Below are 19,839 nucleotides of genomic sequence, written 5' to 3' on the forward strand. Positions count from 1 at the left end.
GATGTGATCAACGGTCATGCTTCATGGTGAAGGATGCGATCAACCATACCGTCGGGCACAAACCCCGCAAAGCCAAGGAGAAGGGATACTGGATATGCATTCCCTAGTCGGTTCGACGGTCTGTTGAACCGACGAAGTGCTTGGCTTCCAGTATGTAAACTGCGAAAGTGGCATACTGTGAATCAAACCCAGAGCACCACGGACTTGAATATTTACCTCCTCAGATAACTATGGCGCCAGCAGTTGCTGGTCCTGGTGATGGTATCATTGAGCGCGTGGTCGCTGCCGATAAAGTACGATGGTGGAACAAACCCAATCTCCGGCGTCTCTACCTATTGCTGGTACCGTTCTGCTTTTTCATAGAGTCCACTTCCGGGTTTGATAGCTCAATGATGAACGGGAGTAAGTACTATTCACTGAGGTGTCACTAGTGTAACGTATGCTGACCCTTTATCCACTACCTAGTGCAAGCTCTCGATTACTGGCAAGAATACTTCAACCATCCCAAAGGAGGCCAACTGGGATTGTTAGTTGCATGCTACAACCTCGGGGCTATCTCGAGTATTCCGCTCGTTGCTCTCGTTTCAGATCATCTTGGAAGGCGAAAGAGTATCGTCCTTGGATCTACTATCATGATCATCGGAGCAGTTATGCAGGGCCTGTCACAAAACCGTGAGTACACCAGCTCCTGTCAAGATGAATGGAAGAGCGGTCTCTAACTGTTACTTACTCAGTTCCGATGTTTATCTTCAGTAGAATCTTTTTAGGTCACGGTATCGTTTACGCTATCATATCCGGTGCCGCCCTTCTTGGCGAGTTAGGTCATCCCAAAGAACGTCAGTTCTTGGGAAGTCTTTTCAACGCATTCTTTGGAGTAGGCTCCGTACTTGGTGCTGGTATAGGTAGGACATGCTACCCTTTGAGGCATATGTGAAAAACGTACTAATATCGGCTACCAAATTCTAGTCGTACGTACGCTCCTCATTCCGAGCGACTGGTCTTGGCGCCTTCCCTCCATCCTTCAAGCTGTTCCATCTGTCATTCAGGTTGTGTTCGCTTTTACAGTACCAGAAAGTCCCCGATGGCTCGTCTCGAAAGACCGCAGTGAAGAAGCTCTCGAGATATTGATCAAGTATCATGCAGAGGGCGATGCTTCCGCTGAGCTTCCTCACCTTGAAATTGCCGAGATTCGTAAAGCGTTGGAATTGGAAAACGAGTCGCGACAACGTGGCTGGGCTGAACTCTTCCAATCGAAAGGCATGCGACATCGCGCCCTTGTCGCCGCTGGACTTGGCGTCTTTGTCCAGTATAGTGGTAAGTTATGTCTGTACGAAATGCATGTGAGACATACACTGACTTCGCATGCTCACAACTGCAGGTAACAATCTCATCAGCCAGTACCTTGTCCCTATTCTGGAAAAGATCGGTATCGAAGACAGCCACACCCAAGTGCGCTACAACGTCGGCTCCGAAGCATGGGGCTTCCTTATGGCACTTGTCATGGCGACCATCACACCTCGATATCCACGACGCAGGATGTACTTACTGTGTGCTAGCTGCTTGTTATGCGTATACACTGCTTGGACTATCGCACAGGCCCGTAACCGAATGACTGGATCAAAAGAAACTGGCTACGCTGTGCTTGTCATGATCTTCCTCTACAAGCCCGCATACAACATCGCCTACAATGCTCTCACCTACGTCTACATGGTTGAGATCTTCCCATACTATGTGCGTACCAAAGGCCTTTCGTGGTTCCAGCTCTTCAATCGCTGCTCCGTCATGCTGGGTTCCTTCACCAACCCTATCGGACTCCAAGACCTTGACTGGAAGTTCCTCTTCGTGTATATTGCTTTGTTATCTTGCGAGATCGTCTTCATCTACTTCTTGTTCCCGGAGACATACGGAAAGACGTTGGAAGAACTCACGTTCCTGTTCGAAAGTGAGAAGGAAGACCGCGAGGCGCTCGCTGCAACCACCGCCAAGGTCATGGGTCAAGAAGGCAACGTCACTGAGCTTCACGAGGCGCCGGAGAAGAAGGCTTAGGTCGCAGATAGAGTGGTGGCTGCATCTAATCTCAACGGTTCTTGGAAAGGCCGTTGCATTTGGCGCTCACGAAGTGGGTTTCGAAGCCGCTTGGGAGGTCGCCGCATTCCTTCAGATGGTTATGAAACATTTGTGGGCAAGAATAGCGGGATAAGATGATGCATAACCTGTGGCTGTTCAAGCATAACTCATTCTTGCTCATGCTATGTCTGAGTTGTAGGATAGTGAATCGGTTTTTCGTGTACAACTTCACATAAGCTTCCCATAGTTGTTGTAGCCTACCGTAAAGGACAACCGGCTTGCGTATAGTTGGTCGAGAAACGTCTCTCACGCCAGCCCGGCATCATGTTTCGCACCGTTGCCTATCCTGCTGGCCCGCTTCACGGCCTAGCACGCGGCGCAGCAACATATCAAACTGGAGCTTGTGCTCGTGGCGGCAACATATCGCTCGCGATTCATCATCGCCAGCCCCTTGAATAATTGAATGAGTTGGCAGTTGCGCGAATCTCCACCCGAGATTTGTAAGTTTGTTTCTGTGACACGATGCACCCAATAGTTCGTTCTCTCATACGACCATTTCACCGATCAAGCGACGGCGGCTACAGGATACTGATCTCCGACTGATCGGGACCTGTGGAGAATATCCCGAACGAATGGGAATCTGGCGGCTTTGAAACAACAACAGACGAGCATGATCTTGGCCAGTGAGGTTACACGACGAACGCAGCGAAGCCTCGATTGCCGCGACCCGACAGGCTGGATTTAGCTTGGGCCGGCCCTGGTACACGTGTCAGTAGCTAGGGAACATCGAATGGCATACTGAGTCTCAAGCCACGGTAGTATCAACGTAGTAAGCGAAGTGTTGGATGTAGATGGAAGGCTAGGTAATGTGAGACATACCACCATCCTCTCAGCGTACCTACCTATTCAGGCATGCTTTACCTCCTCCTTTGGAAAAGCTGCTGTTGTACGTCTGCGTCTATAGCAGCAAACGCCGTCACGTGAATCCTGCTTCATGCATGCATGTGTTGTATGCTTTTCACCGAGACTATGAATGCACGATAGAAGCGACGTGGAATATTCGAAAAATAGACGCATGGCTAAATATTCCTCGACATTGATAGGTCGCTATTAATAAGTGGGGTTATCGGCTCCGCGCCTAACGATAGCGCAACCCCGCTATCGCGACCCCCAAGAAATCCTCGAAACATTGTCCTCTGAACCGTTTCCACGACCACAACCCCGCGCAAGTTCATGCGATAACCTCTGAGGCTGGAAAGCTGCATCATAATTCGCTCGATCAGCATACTCAACATGTCTCTCCAACCTCCCCATCCTCACATTGGCTATAATGGCTGATGAGGCTCGAAGCGCTTATACAACTGTGCCGCAACGTCATCCAAAACGTGATCTCATGATGGGGCCAAAAACTAAGAATAAGACTAGCTGCATATGTTTAACACCACAGCGGCAACAAGATACGCTAGCCTAGGCATGCGGCCACACCCAGCGGTTATACACAAGCTCTGAACGGCTGCACCCACGCTGGTGCTCCGGCCTGGCAGCTCCCGAGGCCTGCGCCGCACGCAGACGTCCTGGAAACGGCCTTCAGCCGCCTCTCTTGGCACGCTTTTTGGGAGGTTGGATCGGGTCCTTGCGGCTAGCTCGTGCCATGAATGGTGGGTTGGCTCGGTAATGCACCAATTTCCAGAACGAAGGCATAGTTTGCATGTACGCCGCAGTAACAACAGTGTTTGATGTTTCGAGCCCGCTCCAATCATGGAAATGGCGTGTGGAGGCTTATACTGCAGCTGAATGTCGTTATAGTATGGCGATGGTAAGCATACACAACGTATCCGCAACTTCATTCTAGTCTGGCATCATTCATCAGCCATCTATTGTTCTCCTATATACATTTCAGTTTCTCGTTTGGGTCTTTGGGAAAGCAAGCACCCTTGCTACGCCTTTTCCAATGCCGTACCCCATCACCATACCTAGCTCACCATCGGACATGTCTCGACCAGAGCGTAGTCCCATGCATTGGCCCACATTTCCAGACGTGCCAATCTACCTTGATACAGGTGACAATCGTTTGGCAACCAAGAGTTACGGAACAACGCCAACGACACCTACGACACCAGAGATCTCGCCGCAGGGCCGTCCAACATACCTCAGTCCAGCTCATATCAATGCGCCACCAATCAGTCCGGCAGAGCCGAGCCCTACCACAACTATCGAAACATCTTCTGATCATCGTTCAGTGATCTGGCCAATCCCGGAACCGCCTCCAGAGGTCAAGAGGCAGCAACCTCGCCGTCCTCTGCTTCGGTTCTTTCCCACAGATCGACCACGTGTTCGGCTTGATGATCCATCACCCAAGGTTCCCCACGTAGTGCCAGACCTGGAGAAGCAGGATCACTCTGACCGCAAGTCTCGCCTTGGCCTTGGCATCAGCGACGGCCCGCCCAGGCCGCCCTCCATCCGGATCCAGCCACCACCGTTTGATAGCGAGAAGGTGGAGCCGGCATCGAACATTGCACAGCGTATCGAAGAAAAGCTCTGGAGCTACAACTCCTCAGGCAATGTGATTGAGCGATGGCTTCTCGAAATTGTCAGTTGGTTGATCAGCGCTGTGTGCATGGGCGCGATCATCGCCGTTTTGATCGTTCTTAAAGACAAGCCCTCTTCTAAGTGGCCATTCGACAGTATCGGACTCACTCTCAACGCCTTTGTCTCAGTACTTTCACGTATCGCTGGGGCAGCACTTCTCCTCCCAGTCGCCGAAGCGCTCGGACAACTCAAATGGAGTTGGTTCATAAGAGGTGATTCGAAGAAGATGTGGGACTTCGAGATGTTTGATAATGCATCACGAGGACCATGGGGCGCCTTTCTTCTCCTCATTCATACGAAAGGCAAGACCATCGCAGCTCTTGGTGCGCTTGTCACTATCTTTGCCTTGGCACTAGATCCCTTCTTCCAACAGGTTGTTAGTTTTCCGGAGCGCTGGACACCGCAGAAAACCAACAGTTCTATCGCTCGGACTGTACGATATGAGCCTGAATTTGGAGTCGAGTATCAGAACGGGATACCCATCGTCCAGTTAGATGCCGATATCTTGTCGGTCGCGGACCCATTCTTCTTAGACAACGGGACGAAACCAATGCCTTTCGGCAATGCTAGTAGGGCCGAGGTACCTTTGTCATGCCCTAGTAGCAACTGTACCTGGCCGAGTTACGAAACCCTTGGAATGTGTACTCAATGTGTGGAAGCGCCTCAGCTTCTTAACTTCACGTGCATGTTTACACGGGTAGACTGGACTTCGACACTCAACGCCACAGAATCTTCCTATCCCAATGCCACAGTATGTGGATATTTCCTCAACTCTACTAGCGAGACACCGGTTCTTATGTCTGGTTACATACTTGGCGAAGACGGAAAAAGTAAAGGCGAGGCCTTGTTGATGCGAACTCTGCCTTTGACGACCAATTCCATGCGAGATCCTCTTTACGGGGACGGTTCCATCAATTTCAAGGACATGCGTAACCCAATCGTGGATGCGTTGATCTCCGGTGCTGCGAATGGTTCTGAAGTTTATGCCGACAAGATGCCAACACTTCACGAATGCGTGATATCTTGGTGTGTAAAGACCATTCATTCATCATACTATTTGGGTACATACGAAGAGGAGGTTACTCATGTGTTTCTCAACGAGACCAAGGGTCCGTATCCGTACGTGACCACTGAAATACCGGAGGAGGACATCGTCATGACAGATTACATCGAAAACGTTACGATATCCGCACCACCAACGGCCCAAAACTTCTCGGAATCTGGATGGGGCGTAAGCAACGACACTCATCTCTACTTACTCGCGATCTTCGATCGAATCTTCCCCTCATTCACAAGCGTGGCAAACACATCTTCGGAGCCGCTTCTCCGATGGAGGACCGGCCATCCAACACAGATCAGGACCAAGATTCTTGACTTCAATCCTTGGCTGTCGCCTAACAACATAACGCGGCATATGGAAAGAATGGCTACCACTATCACTAATGCGATTCGGTCATCGACCAGCAGTGAGTCAATATTGGGCCAAGCTTTCGACAACGAAATCTATGTGGAGGTTCGATGGGCTTGGTTGTCGTTGCCACTTCTTTTGCTTTTCATTAGCTGCGTGTTTCTTGTTTCCACAGTCGTCAAAAGTGCTACAGAGAAAGGCCAAGTTAGTATCAGGAAGAACTCGGCGATTGCTACATTGCTTTATGGACTTCCCGACCACTACCAGAAACGATTAGCGAAATCTGATTCGAAAGGTACGCCAAGGACAAGAGCCAAGAATTTGAGAGTCAGATTGTCAGCTACTACAGGATGGAGAAGTTCAGGAAATGTATTTACGCCTCTCACTCCGAAGGCACCCCCGAATCTGCCACCACCAGGGTGGATCTAGGGCTATCACCGCTTACAGCAGCTGCGATCCGAAGGACTATCATTGTACATGCCGCCGCAGTATTACGGTCAGAATACAAGGAAATATAAGCGGTTGAATAAGAAAAGAAAGAAAGAGAAAAGAAATACAAACACTATCTTCTGTTGAACCTCGGTGCCATACCCGTGTACCGACTGCTCTTTTCACCTCGAGGACTCATCCACATCATCGACAACATCCCGCCTGCGTGAGCCACCTTTCGGAAATCCAATCCTGCGCTTGTCCGAACCTCCTGCTGGGAAACCAATACTACGCTTACTGGAGCCACCCTTCGGGAATCCAATTCTGCGCTTGTCGGAGCCACCTGCTGGAAAGCCGATGCCACGTTTGCTGGAACCACCTTTTGGGAATCCAATCCTACGTTTATCTGAACCTCCTCCCGGGAATCCGATGGCACGTTTGCTAGAGCCACCCTTGGGGAAACCAATCCTACGCTTGACTATGTCTTCCTCTTCTTCTTCCTGTCCGTCAAGGTCACGCTTGCTCTCATCGACAACAACATACGATGCCTTCGTGGGTAGTGCTTCGATTACTGGCACTCTCCTAAGAAGATCCCGAAAGAAGTTGGATACGGAGGAATCGTCGCGGCGCTCGGCAGTTGGTATAGGGCTGATCTATTATAAGAGTTAGTGGTTGGGCATAATGACTTTGACCTGCATGGACATACGTTGCTGGTGGGCATGGGCGCCGCGATGATTGGGAGCACGGCAGATGCGAGAAGGAAGATAGCGCGAGCGTGCATGGTGGCGGACTGATTGATGTGTTGGGAAAGATTCTGTTACGCCGTCGAGTCTAAGACAGTGGAAGATGTCTTGGTAAAAGAGGGATGGTGAGCAACCGAGTCTTTCCAGGAAGAGATAGTAGGCCTGCTTGGAATGGACCTCAAACGTGGGAGCCTGCGATGCATTTAACCACGGTCATGGATGCAAGACGACGACCTTCGAGTGTGCATCACACAACGCCCTCATTACCACCACCCATCCACGGCGCTTCAGCCCGTGGTGACCCTCTCTACGATAACCGCCTTGGAAGCCACCGACGCGACGCAAGGTGCATGGGATGAGCACACACAGTGCTCATGCAATGTCGACGTTGTGCAATCATTGGGGGAAAGATGGCAAAGCATATCCGTTGGGGTACAGATCCGGCAAGCTGAAACGCAAAAACCGATAACGACTGGGACACAAGGCGTTAGGGTCGACATCATGGATGCCCAGCAACGCGACGTGATGGATCCAGAAGTCCCTGGCAACATAGTCACACTGAGTTATCACATTCGAAGCGCTGCGAGGCTCTCTCCAAGGCGATCCTGTAGACATACGATTTCTTTGAGTTTGAATTATCACCTGCGATTCCTACAACGCCAGAACGCTTTTTAGCCAATCGAAGGGTTTTAGGGATGTGAAGTGGCTTGGCGGCGTTTTCAACGTACCCCTGGAGCGAAAGCGATTGGCTCTACATGGTCGGTACCTTACGCCCTCAAACCGGCCCGGCGACCTAATCACATATTACCCGCACACGTGATGCCTGTAGGCGCTACGCTTTCAGCGTCATCTCACGATTTTTGTAGATAGACAATGAGATACGATGCACGAGAAAGGAAGCCACAAACTAGATATTTTCTTCTGTATCTTGCCTGCAAACAACATACCTATATCACATTTTCCACATGCGCCATGCAGCCTGTCTGATGTGATCACGTTGTGCATCGGGCCTTCTGGATCTCACGGCTGTAGCATTCTTCCCCTTTTCAAGACTCCCGATGGTAGCTAGGCTCCAAGTAATTACTAGTGATCGCGCATGCCGAGTCATCGTCGAGTCTTCCATGTATTCTACTTTCTCAAATGCAACTCTAGAGTATCAGAAGAGTCCCTGAGTCTTCAACCAATAGCAGATCGCCGTTAGCCGCTCGAAGCCAGCATCCACGTTACCATGTTCGTTCTTGGCGTTCTAGACATGAACCTTATCCGACGAGCCTTCATGCGTCCATAATGTCATTACCGCCAAGTTGGAAAGATCTGCCTGGCAAAATGCAACAGCCTTACGTGTGCAATCTAGATACATGAACCCGATAAACTGATACACCTGCATTGCGACAACACAATGCTCCTGAATCACGTACCCGACGCGTGATACTCGTTGAATGACCTCTATCTTGCGATCCTAGCTTGTGCTGAACGATGATATGCTTCATGTCTGTTCTTTGTATTGATGTATTCTGGTAAATCCTGCGACAAGTGAATTCCACGTCATCGTGACGGCCTTCTGAGTCGTTGATAGGTATTGAGTGGCTGACGCTGTTGTCCAAGACGGATGCGCGTAGCGTAGACAGCGCCGAGTAATCTCACTCTAGTCTGTAAACGTGTTCGAGAGATTCTGAAGGACCAGAGTATTGTTTGCACGCTTATGGGACCATGAAAACCTGTTACGCAGGTATAACCAACTCACATTTCTAAGGTGAACGCGAAGCCAGTCTGTACCCTGAAGAAGATTGCAGCCCTAGAATTTAGGAATGCGCCTGCGCTGGGACGTAAAGCTTGGACTATCCTCATGCTATCACGAAGTATTGATGTTCCGTGAATGGTGACGTAGTGGGTCATCGCGTACCGAAAAGTAGCGCGACAAAATCCTAGCGTCGTGGCCTCCCGGTCGATTCAAGACAATGGTTCAGGTACGCGAACCTTCTATAAAGCACGACATCCCAGCTTGCACTCCACTAACTACGCCTTAGAACAACCCGGCTAGTCCGAAAGCCCTGGAACCGCACGAGGCATGCAGTATCGCGCTGTCCGTTACGAGCCTAACTGCTAAACTCCAAAGCTGTGCCGCCGCGCGAAGAGATCGTCGCAACACGCTGGCCTACCGGCGCTAAGTCGACGTTGGAGAAAGGCTCGCCATCCTTATCGAACAGATTCCTCTTCTTGATGTCCACATTTTAACGCTGGTGAGCTTATGATCTACGTAATTGCGGAAAACTAGGAGAACTCGCAGGTAGATGAGATCGTTCGCCGTTTAGACAGAGAAACGAGCCTGCCCCTTCTCTTTGCGAACCGCCCAGAGCATATCCACCCGCCCGCTTTGGAAAACACATGGCAGATGGTCTTTCTTCGAATCTCACTGCCATAGAACCGAGCGACCGCGTACCTATTCAAGCGACTCCCACGTCAAGTCAGCGAGACACGGACGAACGTCAACCGCGTCGAGACCACGGCCGTCCATACGCATGCTCCAGGCAGTTTGAGCAATACAACGAAAGCCGTGCGTGGACTGTTCGCAACTTGCATAGGAGAGGCTGGCGGTATATAATGTATGCTAGCACATTGCGATACGATGAGTCTCAGAGGCTGTCAGCTTACTGACGAGCGCGACGTACATCTTAGCCCGACCACGATCTTTTATTAGTGCTTGCGATCTTAGGTATGATCGCGGCACTGTACTTTCGCCTTCATAATGAGCTTCAGCTTTGTTAAGGCGATGGGTCATTCCGGCGAGAAGAAGAACATGGAAAGAATCTACTGAGAATGTCTCTATTTCCACACCATAATGTGACATAGATGTTACACCTTCCACAACCAGCACATTGATACAGAATCCAGTAACTGTTTTGAGGGTACGTTCTAGTTCATAACCGGAGCCTTGACTGCGTCCGCTTCCACTAGCTAACGTCTGTGTCTGCTGTCTGGGATTCAAGCCTATCCACGCTCCAGAATCTGCCTTCTCAAAAAGAGCACAACCGCCAGTCGACCTCGAATCCACAGCGCTTATTCCTCTGATTTGAAGCCTTGCCGCTACATCGGTGCCACGTGTGTATGGTGCGTACACATTACCCATGCTCTCGGACGATAAGACCATGCAGGGATGTTGCGCCGCAGCGCTAATAAACAACCACTCGAACAACAGCTCTCTAACTGACTCGCAACCTCTGTAAGCAAGAAGACAGCGCTAATTCTCCAACTCCTACAGGCTTTGACAAACACAATCATGCTACTAGCCGCCCACAGTTTCAGCAACACCATCTGGGGGGAATGGCCAAGGGCTGCTAGCTGCTATGCTATATTACCACTCAACGCCACCACTTTCGAAATTCATGCTGCGACGCTTTCAACCTAAGCCAGGGCTAACAACCAGATTTCCCTGCAAATGTCCACAGAACCCATTCCTGTCGTTCGGCCTATATCTCGAGTTTCTACCCTTGAAGAACCGAACACTCAATCTCTACCATCACATCCAATTCCGTTGCAAGAGAAATCTCTTGATTTATCGCAACGCCTAGAGCACAATCTTGCGCGCTACAACGCATCACGCAATGTCTTCATAAGATGGTGGTTTGAGATCGTTAGTGTTTCCGCGAGCGCAATATGTATGGGTAAGTCAACTGTATCGACCTAGAATCAAAGTACCCTATGCTTACGCGACCACAGGTGCAATCGTTGGTGTGCTATACTATCTCCATGATCAGCCCCTTAGCAAGTGGCCTTCCGGCCTGACCATCATTGCTGTACTGTCGAAGCTCGCTTCAGCAGCTCTCATCTTACCAATATCGGAAGCCATTGGTCAGCTGAAGTGGACATGGTTTCACGGGAAAAACTCTAGGGACGCGTTCGATTTCGAAATCTTCGACAAAGCATCACGCGGCGCATGGGGCTCATTCATTCTCCTATATCGAACAAGGGGTAAGTCGCTTGCCGCACTAGGAGCCCTTTTGACCGTTTTACTCCTGGCGATCGACACCTTTTTCCAGCAAGTGACGGATCTTCCGGAGCGCTGGAAATTAGAGGGCGAAAGCTTCATCCCACGTGTTATACGTTATGAACCAAAAGTCGAAATGTTGTACGACACTAGTTTCATGAACAATGAACCGTCGACTATAGTCAACACCGATCTTCAAACAGCATTGTCTCCGTTCTTCTATGACAAGAACGGTACTTTTCCTCTCAAGATCGGAAATGCTACCCAGGCCGAGATACCGTTAGTATGCCCTACTAGCAGGTGCGAATGGTCATCTTACGAGACACTGGCGGTTTGTAGCGCTTGTGAAGACGTCTCACATCTACTTGATTACGCTTGTCTCAATACGAGTATGGATTGGATAAAGAATTCATCTGGCCTTGGAACGGGGACTTCTTTCCCTGATGGTAAGTAGGTCTTGTCAATCTTCACGTCTCTTCCCGCGCATGGAGTCAGCCTTGTCTAGTCTTCCATGTTAGCCCAGGTTCTCGCTAATCAGAAATGTCACAGGTACTGCTTGCGGCTACTTTCTGAACGCCACGAGCGAAAGTCCTGTTCTCATGTCAGGTTTTCGAGTGGAAAACGGCTCCGACTTACTACATGGGGAAACGCTACTCATGAGAACTTTTCCGCTTGTCACGAATCCATCAAGACATTCACTTTACGGGGGAACCATAAACTTCAAACACATACAGCACCCTATCCTAGACGCAGTAATCGTGAGCTCCTCGGACGGTACCGTGGGCAGCGTCTATGCGAAGACACCCCCGGTCGCCCAGGAGTGTATGCTGTCATGGTGCGTCGAGACACTTCGCTCCTTCTATGATTCGGGGGACTACGAAGAGCAGGTTGTCGAGACGTTCATGAATACGACTAGCGCAGAGTGGCCATGGTGGACTCAGGACTATCCCGAGCAGCAGATGACCCTCACTGAATTCAGAACAAACATTAGCATATTCCCTCCATCCGCAAAGAGCGGTGCCATCCCTTTTGGCATTTCGAACGAAACCTTTCTAGATCTTGTCATCATCTTCGATGAGATCTTCCCTTCACTGATTACGGTCGCTGATGGGACGGCACCACCTTTTGTGAAGATAAGAACAGCCGCAGTCGACAACGTCTATTCTCGCCTTGTCCACTTCAGCCCGTGGCTCGCTCCTAATAACGTCGCCTTCCACATGCAACGGATGGCCCGCACCATGACGAATGTGATTAGGTCAGACACGAACAGCAATGAGCTTGTTGTTGGTATTGCGCAGGCGCTTGAAACTTACGTTGCAGTTCATTGGGCCTGGCTCACATTTCCGTTGGTTATGCTGTGTCTGAGCATCATCTTCCTGGTCGCAACCATGTTGAAGACTTCGAGCAGTAGTCACGATGATGTTGGCATATGGAAGACATCAGCAATGCCAACGCTCATGTACGGTTTGCCGCAAGACATGCAGAAGGACATCATCTCGACCACGAGCTCGGGCGGGTCATCGCACGAACGCCCACGCAAGGTCCGAATCAGGCTGTTGCCAAAACAAGGCTGGAGAGTGTCTGGGCAAGTGCAGCTTGCACCGGCGGCTCCTCCAGGTTTCATATAACTGCAAATATCTATTCATAATACCCACATGTAGATGAAACGATTTTGGATGGTAGCCATGTTCTGTGAATACCTGCTTACCACACTGAGTATGATGCCACATGCGGGTAGTCATGTCGTGTCACCAGTATTATTCTTAGCTCCATGGACGACACAAGCACTTTCTCTGCTTCTTGCCTGCGAATACATATGAAGCACTACGTGTTGGTAAGGAGCAACCCAGGTGTCATCATAGGCCAAGTTTTGCCCAGGTGCTAATCGAGCCCTAAATCGGCCAACGCCTCCAGGCTCCGCTGGCTCTCACCGCTTTTCGCCCAACTCCCTTCAGACCCCATCTCTATTTCTAACCAGAAATACAACACCCTCCCCGATCTTGAGTTCGGTGCTGCATCTGATTAGCCTGATCTACTGCTTAACACAATGTTGGCCACCACGTCCGGTAGTTTTCAGCCGAACGCTGTGCCTCAGCGCTAACAGCAAAGCTCCGATAGGCTGATGATAACAAAGCGCAGGCTCAAGATGTAGATGCAGAGAGTATGCAAAACTCAGCGCTACACCTCCATGATGACTGCAGATCTCATGGCGTTCATGTTTAAACTGTACAACCTCGTAGGCGCCTGTTCACAATTATCTTGCTCTCAAGTATCTTCGAAAGATTATTATATCGCATGACTACCAACCCTGACATTCCGCATGAGTTACCACAATTCCACACCTCATTGACACAAACCCTACAGTAATGGCCTCCATTTCAACGGCGACACGATATCAGCTACCATGGATACAACGAGACTGGCGAAAAAAACGATATACGCAATATTCGCCAAATCCGTCGGAAAACGCGAACCCATCGCTTGACTTCACACAAAGAATAGAGAGAAAGTTAGCCGTTTACAACGCTTCAAACAATGTGTTCAAGAGGTGGTTGTTTGAGATAGTGAGTTGGTGTATCAGTGCGGCGTGTATGGTCGCAATCATCTGCATCTACCTTCGGATCAAAGATCACCCTCTATCTCAAAATGGAGCGTATATTAACTGGACCAACGTTTTGGGTAAGGTTTCTTCGGCCGCTCTGATTGTGCCAACGTCGGAGGCACTTGGTCAACTGAAATGGAATTGGTTTCACGAGTCCAAGGCTATGTGGGATTTTGAAATATTCGACAAAGCTTCTAGAGGACCCCTTGGCGCTCTAATGCTGCTCTTTCGAACAAAGGGTCGCTCGTTGGCTGCGCTGGGCGCACTGCTTATCGTTTTGCTTCTTGCGATCGACACCTTTTTTCAACAGGTGGCAACTTTCCCGAGTAAATGGACTCTACACGAACTTCCTGGAGAGATACCATACGTGATTCGTTACGATCCACCTTTCCAACTGGAATTTTCGGGCGGATGGGAGACCACCCGTTATAATTCCGACATAATGGCTGTCGTTCAACAATTCCTTTACATGAACGGTACTAAGCCTATTCCATTCGGCACAAGTTTTCGTCCAGACATACCCCTGTCTTGCCCTACCAGCAACTGCACTTGGCCAACGTACGACACACTTGCTGTCTGTAGCAAATGTGAAGAGGTCAGCGACCTCATAGACATCACCTTTGCTTGTTTGGATACGACGGTAGATTGGAGTACGAACTGGGAAGGACCTCTTTCCAAGGTTCCTTACCCCAATAACACAGTGTGTGGGCATTTTTTGAACGTAACGTCGGACCTTCCTATCCTTCTCTCGGGCTATACCGTCCGTACCAATGGAAGCGATATCCACGATGAAACTCTGCTGCTTAGAACGATACCCCTCACAACTTTCTCGAACAAATCACGTCTTTACAATGTTGGATCGGTGGCTTTCAAGAGCATACGCAACCCTATTCTTAATGCGTTAATAGCTTCCGCAGCCAATGGCGTGGAAAGCGTCTATCAAAACAAAACTCCTATGGTTCATGAGTGTATTCTCTCTTTGTGTGTCCAGACCATTGAGTCATTCTATGACCTGGGTGGATACAAAGAGCGCATCATCTCATCCTACTTCAACACCACTAATGGGCCAAAGAATCCATGGGTCTCATGGGAGATTCCGGTTGGAGAAGGCGTTGGAACATGGCTTGGATACGACGAGAACGTTACTATCATACCAGCAAAAAACGATTCCAACGGTATCAAGCCTACCGACACGACGACTGAATATGGCGCCAACAACATTACTGCTAGTGCTCTCATGTTTACTTTTGATGATTTCTTCCCTGCTTCACTCAGCGTCAACAACATCTCTGCAATACCCAGACTCAGATACAGAGAATTTGAAAGCGGACCTTGCCAGCGCTATGTTCCATTCAGTCCCTGGATGGCACCTAACAATCTCACGCGACATGTAGAAAAACTTGCTATAGCAATGACGAATCGAGTGAGGTCTTCCGAAAGCAACGAAATGCTGCAGGGCAAAGCGTTCTACAGCGAACAATACGTGCTAGTACGATGGGAATGGCTTATATTTCCATTCTTACTCTTGGTGCTCAGTTTGGTGTTCTTACTCTCGACAATTATCAAGACTTCTAAAGATACCTCGACCGGCATCTGGAAGACATCAGCTATGCCGACACTGATCTACGGCCTACCAAAAGACGCACAAAACCAGCTTAGTCTCGCATCGTCATGGGGTGACTCCGAAAAAAGCAGCAGAAAGGTTCGGATTAGGCTTTTACCAAACAGAGGCTGGAGGGTATCTGGTGTCAGTCACCTGAGCACCTCACCACAGCTGCCACGTCCTGCTGTACAGGCTCCACCCGGTTGGATATGAGCATCTAGCGATTTGTTCCCTGCTTTTTTCATCTTCTTCTCCAATCTTTTCTCCTTCCGCGATGGGACTTCACTGTCAGGCCCTTTTAGCACAATACCCGGATGGACAGTTGCTAGCAGCAAAAGTGCCAACGTCATCGGACTGGCATCAAGTCCTAAGGCATAACCTTCCGTCCCAATGAGCACATTCGTCGATTCATCGATACCAGCCGAGAATTCGACGAGCCGAAAGATGATACGTATCGTGACGAGCCCCAGGACAGCATACAACGTATATATCAGCCACTTCCATCGCGCAATTCGTCTCCTGCTACCATTCGCATCACACAATTGGCCGTCGCGCTCCAACTCCAGCACATCGACATGAAACTTTATAATCATCCCCAGAAATATCAAGATGAAAAGTTGCTGCACACCCACACCGCTCATGTACACATTCCTACCTATCTCGATTGCTTTTGCCCCATTCTCTTGGTTCATCATCAGTCCGCCGGCTGCCTGGACGATGAAACTAAGAATATCAAGCCACACGAACCAGCGACCCATCTTCACTGCTTCGATACCCCAAAGTCTCTTCTTGGGATGCAAGAAGTGGACCAATCGTCCAGCGGTCATGTATACGAATGCGTTGATCCATAGTGGCGCTAGTAGGAAGAGCAGTGTCGATGAAGTCGCGTATGCTTCGTTTTGTTGGTCTCGTGTGCCGAGGGTGCGTAAGATGAAGGATGCCAGTTCCCAGGTTGCGCCCATGATGATCACCCAGCAGAAGTTCTTTCGATGGAGTATCGCAAGGAAGATGTGTACGATTGTAAGGAGGCCAAAAAGAACGGCGAAGGCGATAGCTGCGGAAAAGGAAGGGTTGTAGAGGTAGAGCGCGTTGCACGAGGATGGTGGGACGTAGCCATAAGGACCCGGAGCGGCGGTGGTACATTCTGGTGTAGCAGCAGCGCTAGATGGAGTTGTTCTTGATGCCATGCTCGATGATGGAAACAACGTCCTCTATGATGATGATGATGATGATGATGATGATATTTCAGCGAGTACTTGATAACAGAAAGAACACTGGAGCGTCTTTTTACACCTAATATCCTCGCAACACTTCCATGCTTCATATCGAACCATACCACTGAGTACGTGGACACTCTCAAAACCATTCCCAATATCCTCTCCATTACGCGTCCGAGTCTGCAGAGAAAGCCACATAAAGCAAGACGTCGTATACATTCTCCTGCTAGAATACTAGAAGAAGGCATAAGTTTCGTCAGGCAAGTACATGAGGCTGAGACGGATTTTCATGTTCACGAAATCAGCCTTACGACAGCGAAGCTAGCGCGCGGCTTGGATACGAGAAATCGCGTAATACCAGTCGTGGACGTAAGCGCCGTAAGACTCTCCGTACGCGGGGTATTGCAAAGTGTGCTAGGCTTGCGAAGAAGGTGAAATGGCTTTATGCGAACGGTAATTATTATGTATTCACTCGCTCATTACTATGATGTGAAGGTTCAGATTGCGCCAGGGTATCATGCAAAGCATCGTTCTCGGATGCTGTCCTTCTTTCGCCAGCTCTTCCAATCGCTTCGAATGTCGCTCCCATTCAACTTATTGCTCCATCTTCGCTCACCGCAATTCGTCGATTCGGCGCTGGTGCTTGCAGCTTCGCAAGCTGTAGCGCTTCTGGTACAACTGTCAGCAGCGCCCTCACTGTAAAGAATTCCGGGTTCAGACTTACTAGGTGTTGCTATTTACTTCAGAAACAAAGAAGCCATCATGCTCGAAGGCTCTACGGCCTATAGGTTTGAAGGCTTTTGTATGCTCAAAAGCACGCCCGATGAGATGCGCGAATAATGCGACACCTCGTCTATCGCTGACAGGTATATGAAGAGTCGTGAAGGGCCCGGCTGCGATGTTTTACGATTTTGCAGGGCATCAAAACCTTCTCAGACAAGCCTACCGATTAGCAAGCTCCCATCGCTCTCGTTCGCTCTTAACTCCGGGTTACGATACACAGTGTGCGCTGGTCTGGGTAGCACGGGACCTTGACTGTCCCAACTATCTTGACTCGGATTCCTTGATGATTCGGTTTCAGCCTGCTGTATATGAATGGTCGGAACTTCTGGTGCTGTGTGTGTCTTCGGAAACGGAGAGCGGAATTTCGGCCGCGGCATGGTCTTAGGAGGGTCGCTATACGACGGCAAAGGCTCGGGCGGCTCGAGAGTGCTGCACTCGATGAACTCGTCGTTGCGCGAGGTAGAGCGCGACCGCTTATGGGGCCCGCTTCCTGGTATCGAGCTGCGACGCATAGAATCACCGACGGAGCTGAACTTGCGTGCGACAATATCATCTAGGACGGACTTGAAGTCGTCAAGGAAGATCGTATCGGATGCGCACTTGAACACAAGCGCAAACCGCCAGTATGGGTTGATACCGCTGCTGGCTGTTACCTTCGCGGCGCTGACAGCAATGTCGGTTAGCAGGAAGACAATGGACAAGATCATGCATGCCAACATGACGCCGAACCTCATATTTATGCCGACTAGGGTCCAAAGGTTAAAGGTATAAGTCTTCTTGATAGCATGTATGAGCCGCCAGGTAGTGAAGATCCACCAGGGATCACGAACCAGAGCTTCCCAAGGTCGCATGCGAAGATTGACGGTGGAGCCGCTTTTGAGTTGATTGAAGTAGGCAAAATTCGACCATGCCTCCGCTATCCAGAATGGTTGAACGCAAAGTAACGATATGATGAAGAATCGAGAGCCCCAAAGTGGCAAGAATGGCCGAATCTTGAGCCACGATACAACGTTGTGGAGGAAGTACGATATAAAAAGCAGGCTTGCAGTCGAGCTGAGGTACCAGCCGTAGTTGGGGTCTTCGACAAAGATAAAGGTGCCGTGCCAAATGGCAAGAACAAGCTGAGTCAGTCAGTACTTCGTATGTGCGTTGAAGCGATTTGTATAGCGAGGCTTTTGAGTAAGCGGTCATGCGACCACCCAAAAGCAATAGCACTTTGCCGCGGCATCCATAACACTCACCTCGAGTAGAATAAGCTTGTGAAGCCATATGCCAGAGCGGTAGTTGCAGAAGACGATCAGAATGAGAACAATCAAGCTGCCAACGTTATATCCTTGAGCCCATGCTTCGAGAAAGCCGCCCTCCGTCGTCATACTCTCTCTTGTTGGTGGTGAAGTGCGTGTCGTAGCTGTTCCGGGGAAGCGCTTTGCCAAGGCGAGCAAATCCATGTTGCTAAGTGGTGCCATGATGTCGTATCTTGTTAAACCTCAGATAAGAGTGAAGCTGGAACTGGAGCCATGTACGGCGACTGTCCTCCAGTGTCGAGCGTAGTGAAGTGAGCACCGGAAAAGTGGGTCAAAGTTGGATCAAGACTCGGGCGGGTGAGAGAAAGCAAAACGGGACGAAAGAAACCTGGGGTAGGCTACCTTACATAGAATGGATGTACATGCCTGCGGGTAGATCGTGGAGCAAATTGCAACGTCCATACCTACGCCGCCCTTCCAGTGTGGCGGTAACAGGGCGGTCTGGCGGCGGGCACAGCGAGGCTGTCAAGGTTGCTGGTCGCAGCAAGCCTCCCTTACTGGCCGCGGGACGGCCAAACATCCGTGAATGTGATTACTTTGCCATTGCAACGGACATCCCGTCGCTCTAAAATCTGACAAACTCATTGTGCATTCGAATTCCCCGTTGCGCAGACGCATGGACTGCGCGTTGGAGCAAATGAGCGGAGCCGCGTTTTGGTGTGATGCGTTGTTGATCGGCGGTGATGTCAGGCCGTGGCTGAGGCGTGGTTGACAGACAGGGCGGCCTTATCACCTGCTTGACACGCCTGCAAAAACCTTCGACTGACTCAACGCCAAGGTCTATTGAGCCTCATTTACTGTGGTGCATTTGCGTGCGCTCATGCCTGCGTGCTACTTATCTAGCGGTCTACTTAACACCCGCTACTGTAGGGCGAGTAAGCCATTCAGCTCGCGGGTAGTATCTGTGTCGGGCGAAAGAGTAACCGGTGTCAGCACTCTACCTGTACTACGGAGGACGTTAACGAGAGGGGCGATCAATGCCATGCCGAGCAGACATGTAAGCCATGGTGACGGAAGAATTTGTCAGGTTGTCGAGACAAAGGCGAAAAGGCGTGAGCACGGGATCATCTTACCGAGTAATCTCAACGAGTGATCTGCTAGAAGAGGTT

The 19,839-nt window shown here is 50.0% G+C and overlaps 5 protein-coding genes across 5 annotated transcripts; 3 read left to right on the top strand and 2 right to left on the bottom strand.

The window, feature by feature from the left end:
- Positions 1 to 389: 389 nt before the first annotated feature.
- J4E82_007613 (uncharacterized protein) lies at positions 390 to 2,046 on the top strand (the record flags this gene model as incomplete). The annotated part of the gene is made up of 5 exons (XM_051733857.1): positions 390 to 402; positions 466 to 672; positions 735 to 902; positions 967 to 1,314; positions 1,379 to 2,046. The coding sequence occupies 5 exons, from the start codon at positions 390 to 392 to the stop codon at positions 2,044 to 2,046; spliced, it is 1,404 nt and encodes a 467-aa protein (XP_051586382.1).
- A 2,035-nt stretch (positions 2,047 to 4,081) lies between these two features.
- On the top strand, positions 4,082 to 6,582 carry J4E82_007614 (uncharacterized protein; the record flags this gene model as incomplete). Its single annotated transcript, XM_051733858.1, has 2 exons — positions 4,082 to 6,359; positions 6,383 to 6,582. 2 exons carry the CDS (start codon positions 4,082 to 4,084, stop codon positions 6,580 to 6,582), a joined length of 2,478 nt encoding a protein of 825 aa, XP_051586383.1.
- Positions 6,583 to 6,675: 93 nt separating this feature from the next.
- Positions 6,676 to 7,274, bottom strand: J4E82_007615 (uncharacterized protein; the record flags this gene model as incomplete). Its single annotated transcript, XM_051733859.1, has 2 exons — positions 6,676 to 7,146; positions 7,200 to 7,274. The coding sequence occupies 2 exons, from the start codon at positions 7,272 to 7,274 to the stop codon at positions 6,676 to 6,678; spliced, it is 546 nt and encodes a 181-aa protein (XP_051586384.1).
- A 3,616-nt stretch (positions 7,275 to 10,890) lies between these two features.
- Positions 10,891 to 12,849, top strand: J4E82_007616 (uncharacterized protein; the record flags this gene model as incomplete). The annotated part of the gene is made up of 3 exons (XM_051733860.1): positions 10,891 to 10,898; positions 10,922 to 11,667; positions 11,969 to 12,849. 3 exons carry the CDS (start codon positions 10,891 to 10,893, stop codon positions 12,847 to 12,849), a joined length of 1,635 nt encoding a protein of 544 aa, XP_051586385.1.
- Positions 12,850 to 17,575: 4,726 nt separating this feature from the next.
- On the bottom strand, positions 17,576 to 18,892 carry J4E82_007617 (uncharacterized protein; the record flags this gene model as incomplete). The annotated part of the gene is made up of 2 exons (XM_051733861.1): positions 17,576 to 18,547; positions 18,668 to 18,892. The coding sequence occupies 2 exons, from the start codon at positions 18,890 to 18,892 to the stop codon at positions 17,576 to 17,578; spliced, it is 1,197 nt and encodes a 398-aa protein (XP_051586386.1).
- Between the last annotated feature and the right edge of the window lie 947 nt (positions 18,893 to 19,839).

This window comes from Alternaria postmessia (genome assembly GCF_024291825.1).
Source record: "Alternaria postmessia strain BMP 2775 chromosome Unknown scaffold_53, whole genome shotgun sequence".
Classification (NCBI taxonomy): Eukaryota; Fungi; Ascomycota; class Dothideomycetes; order Pleosporales; family Pleosporaceae; genus Alternaria; species Alternaria postmessia.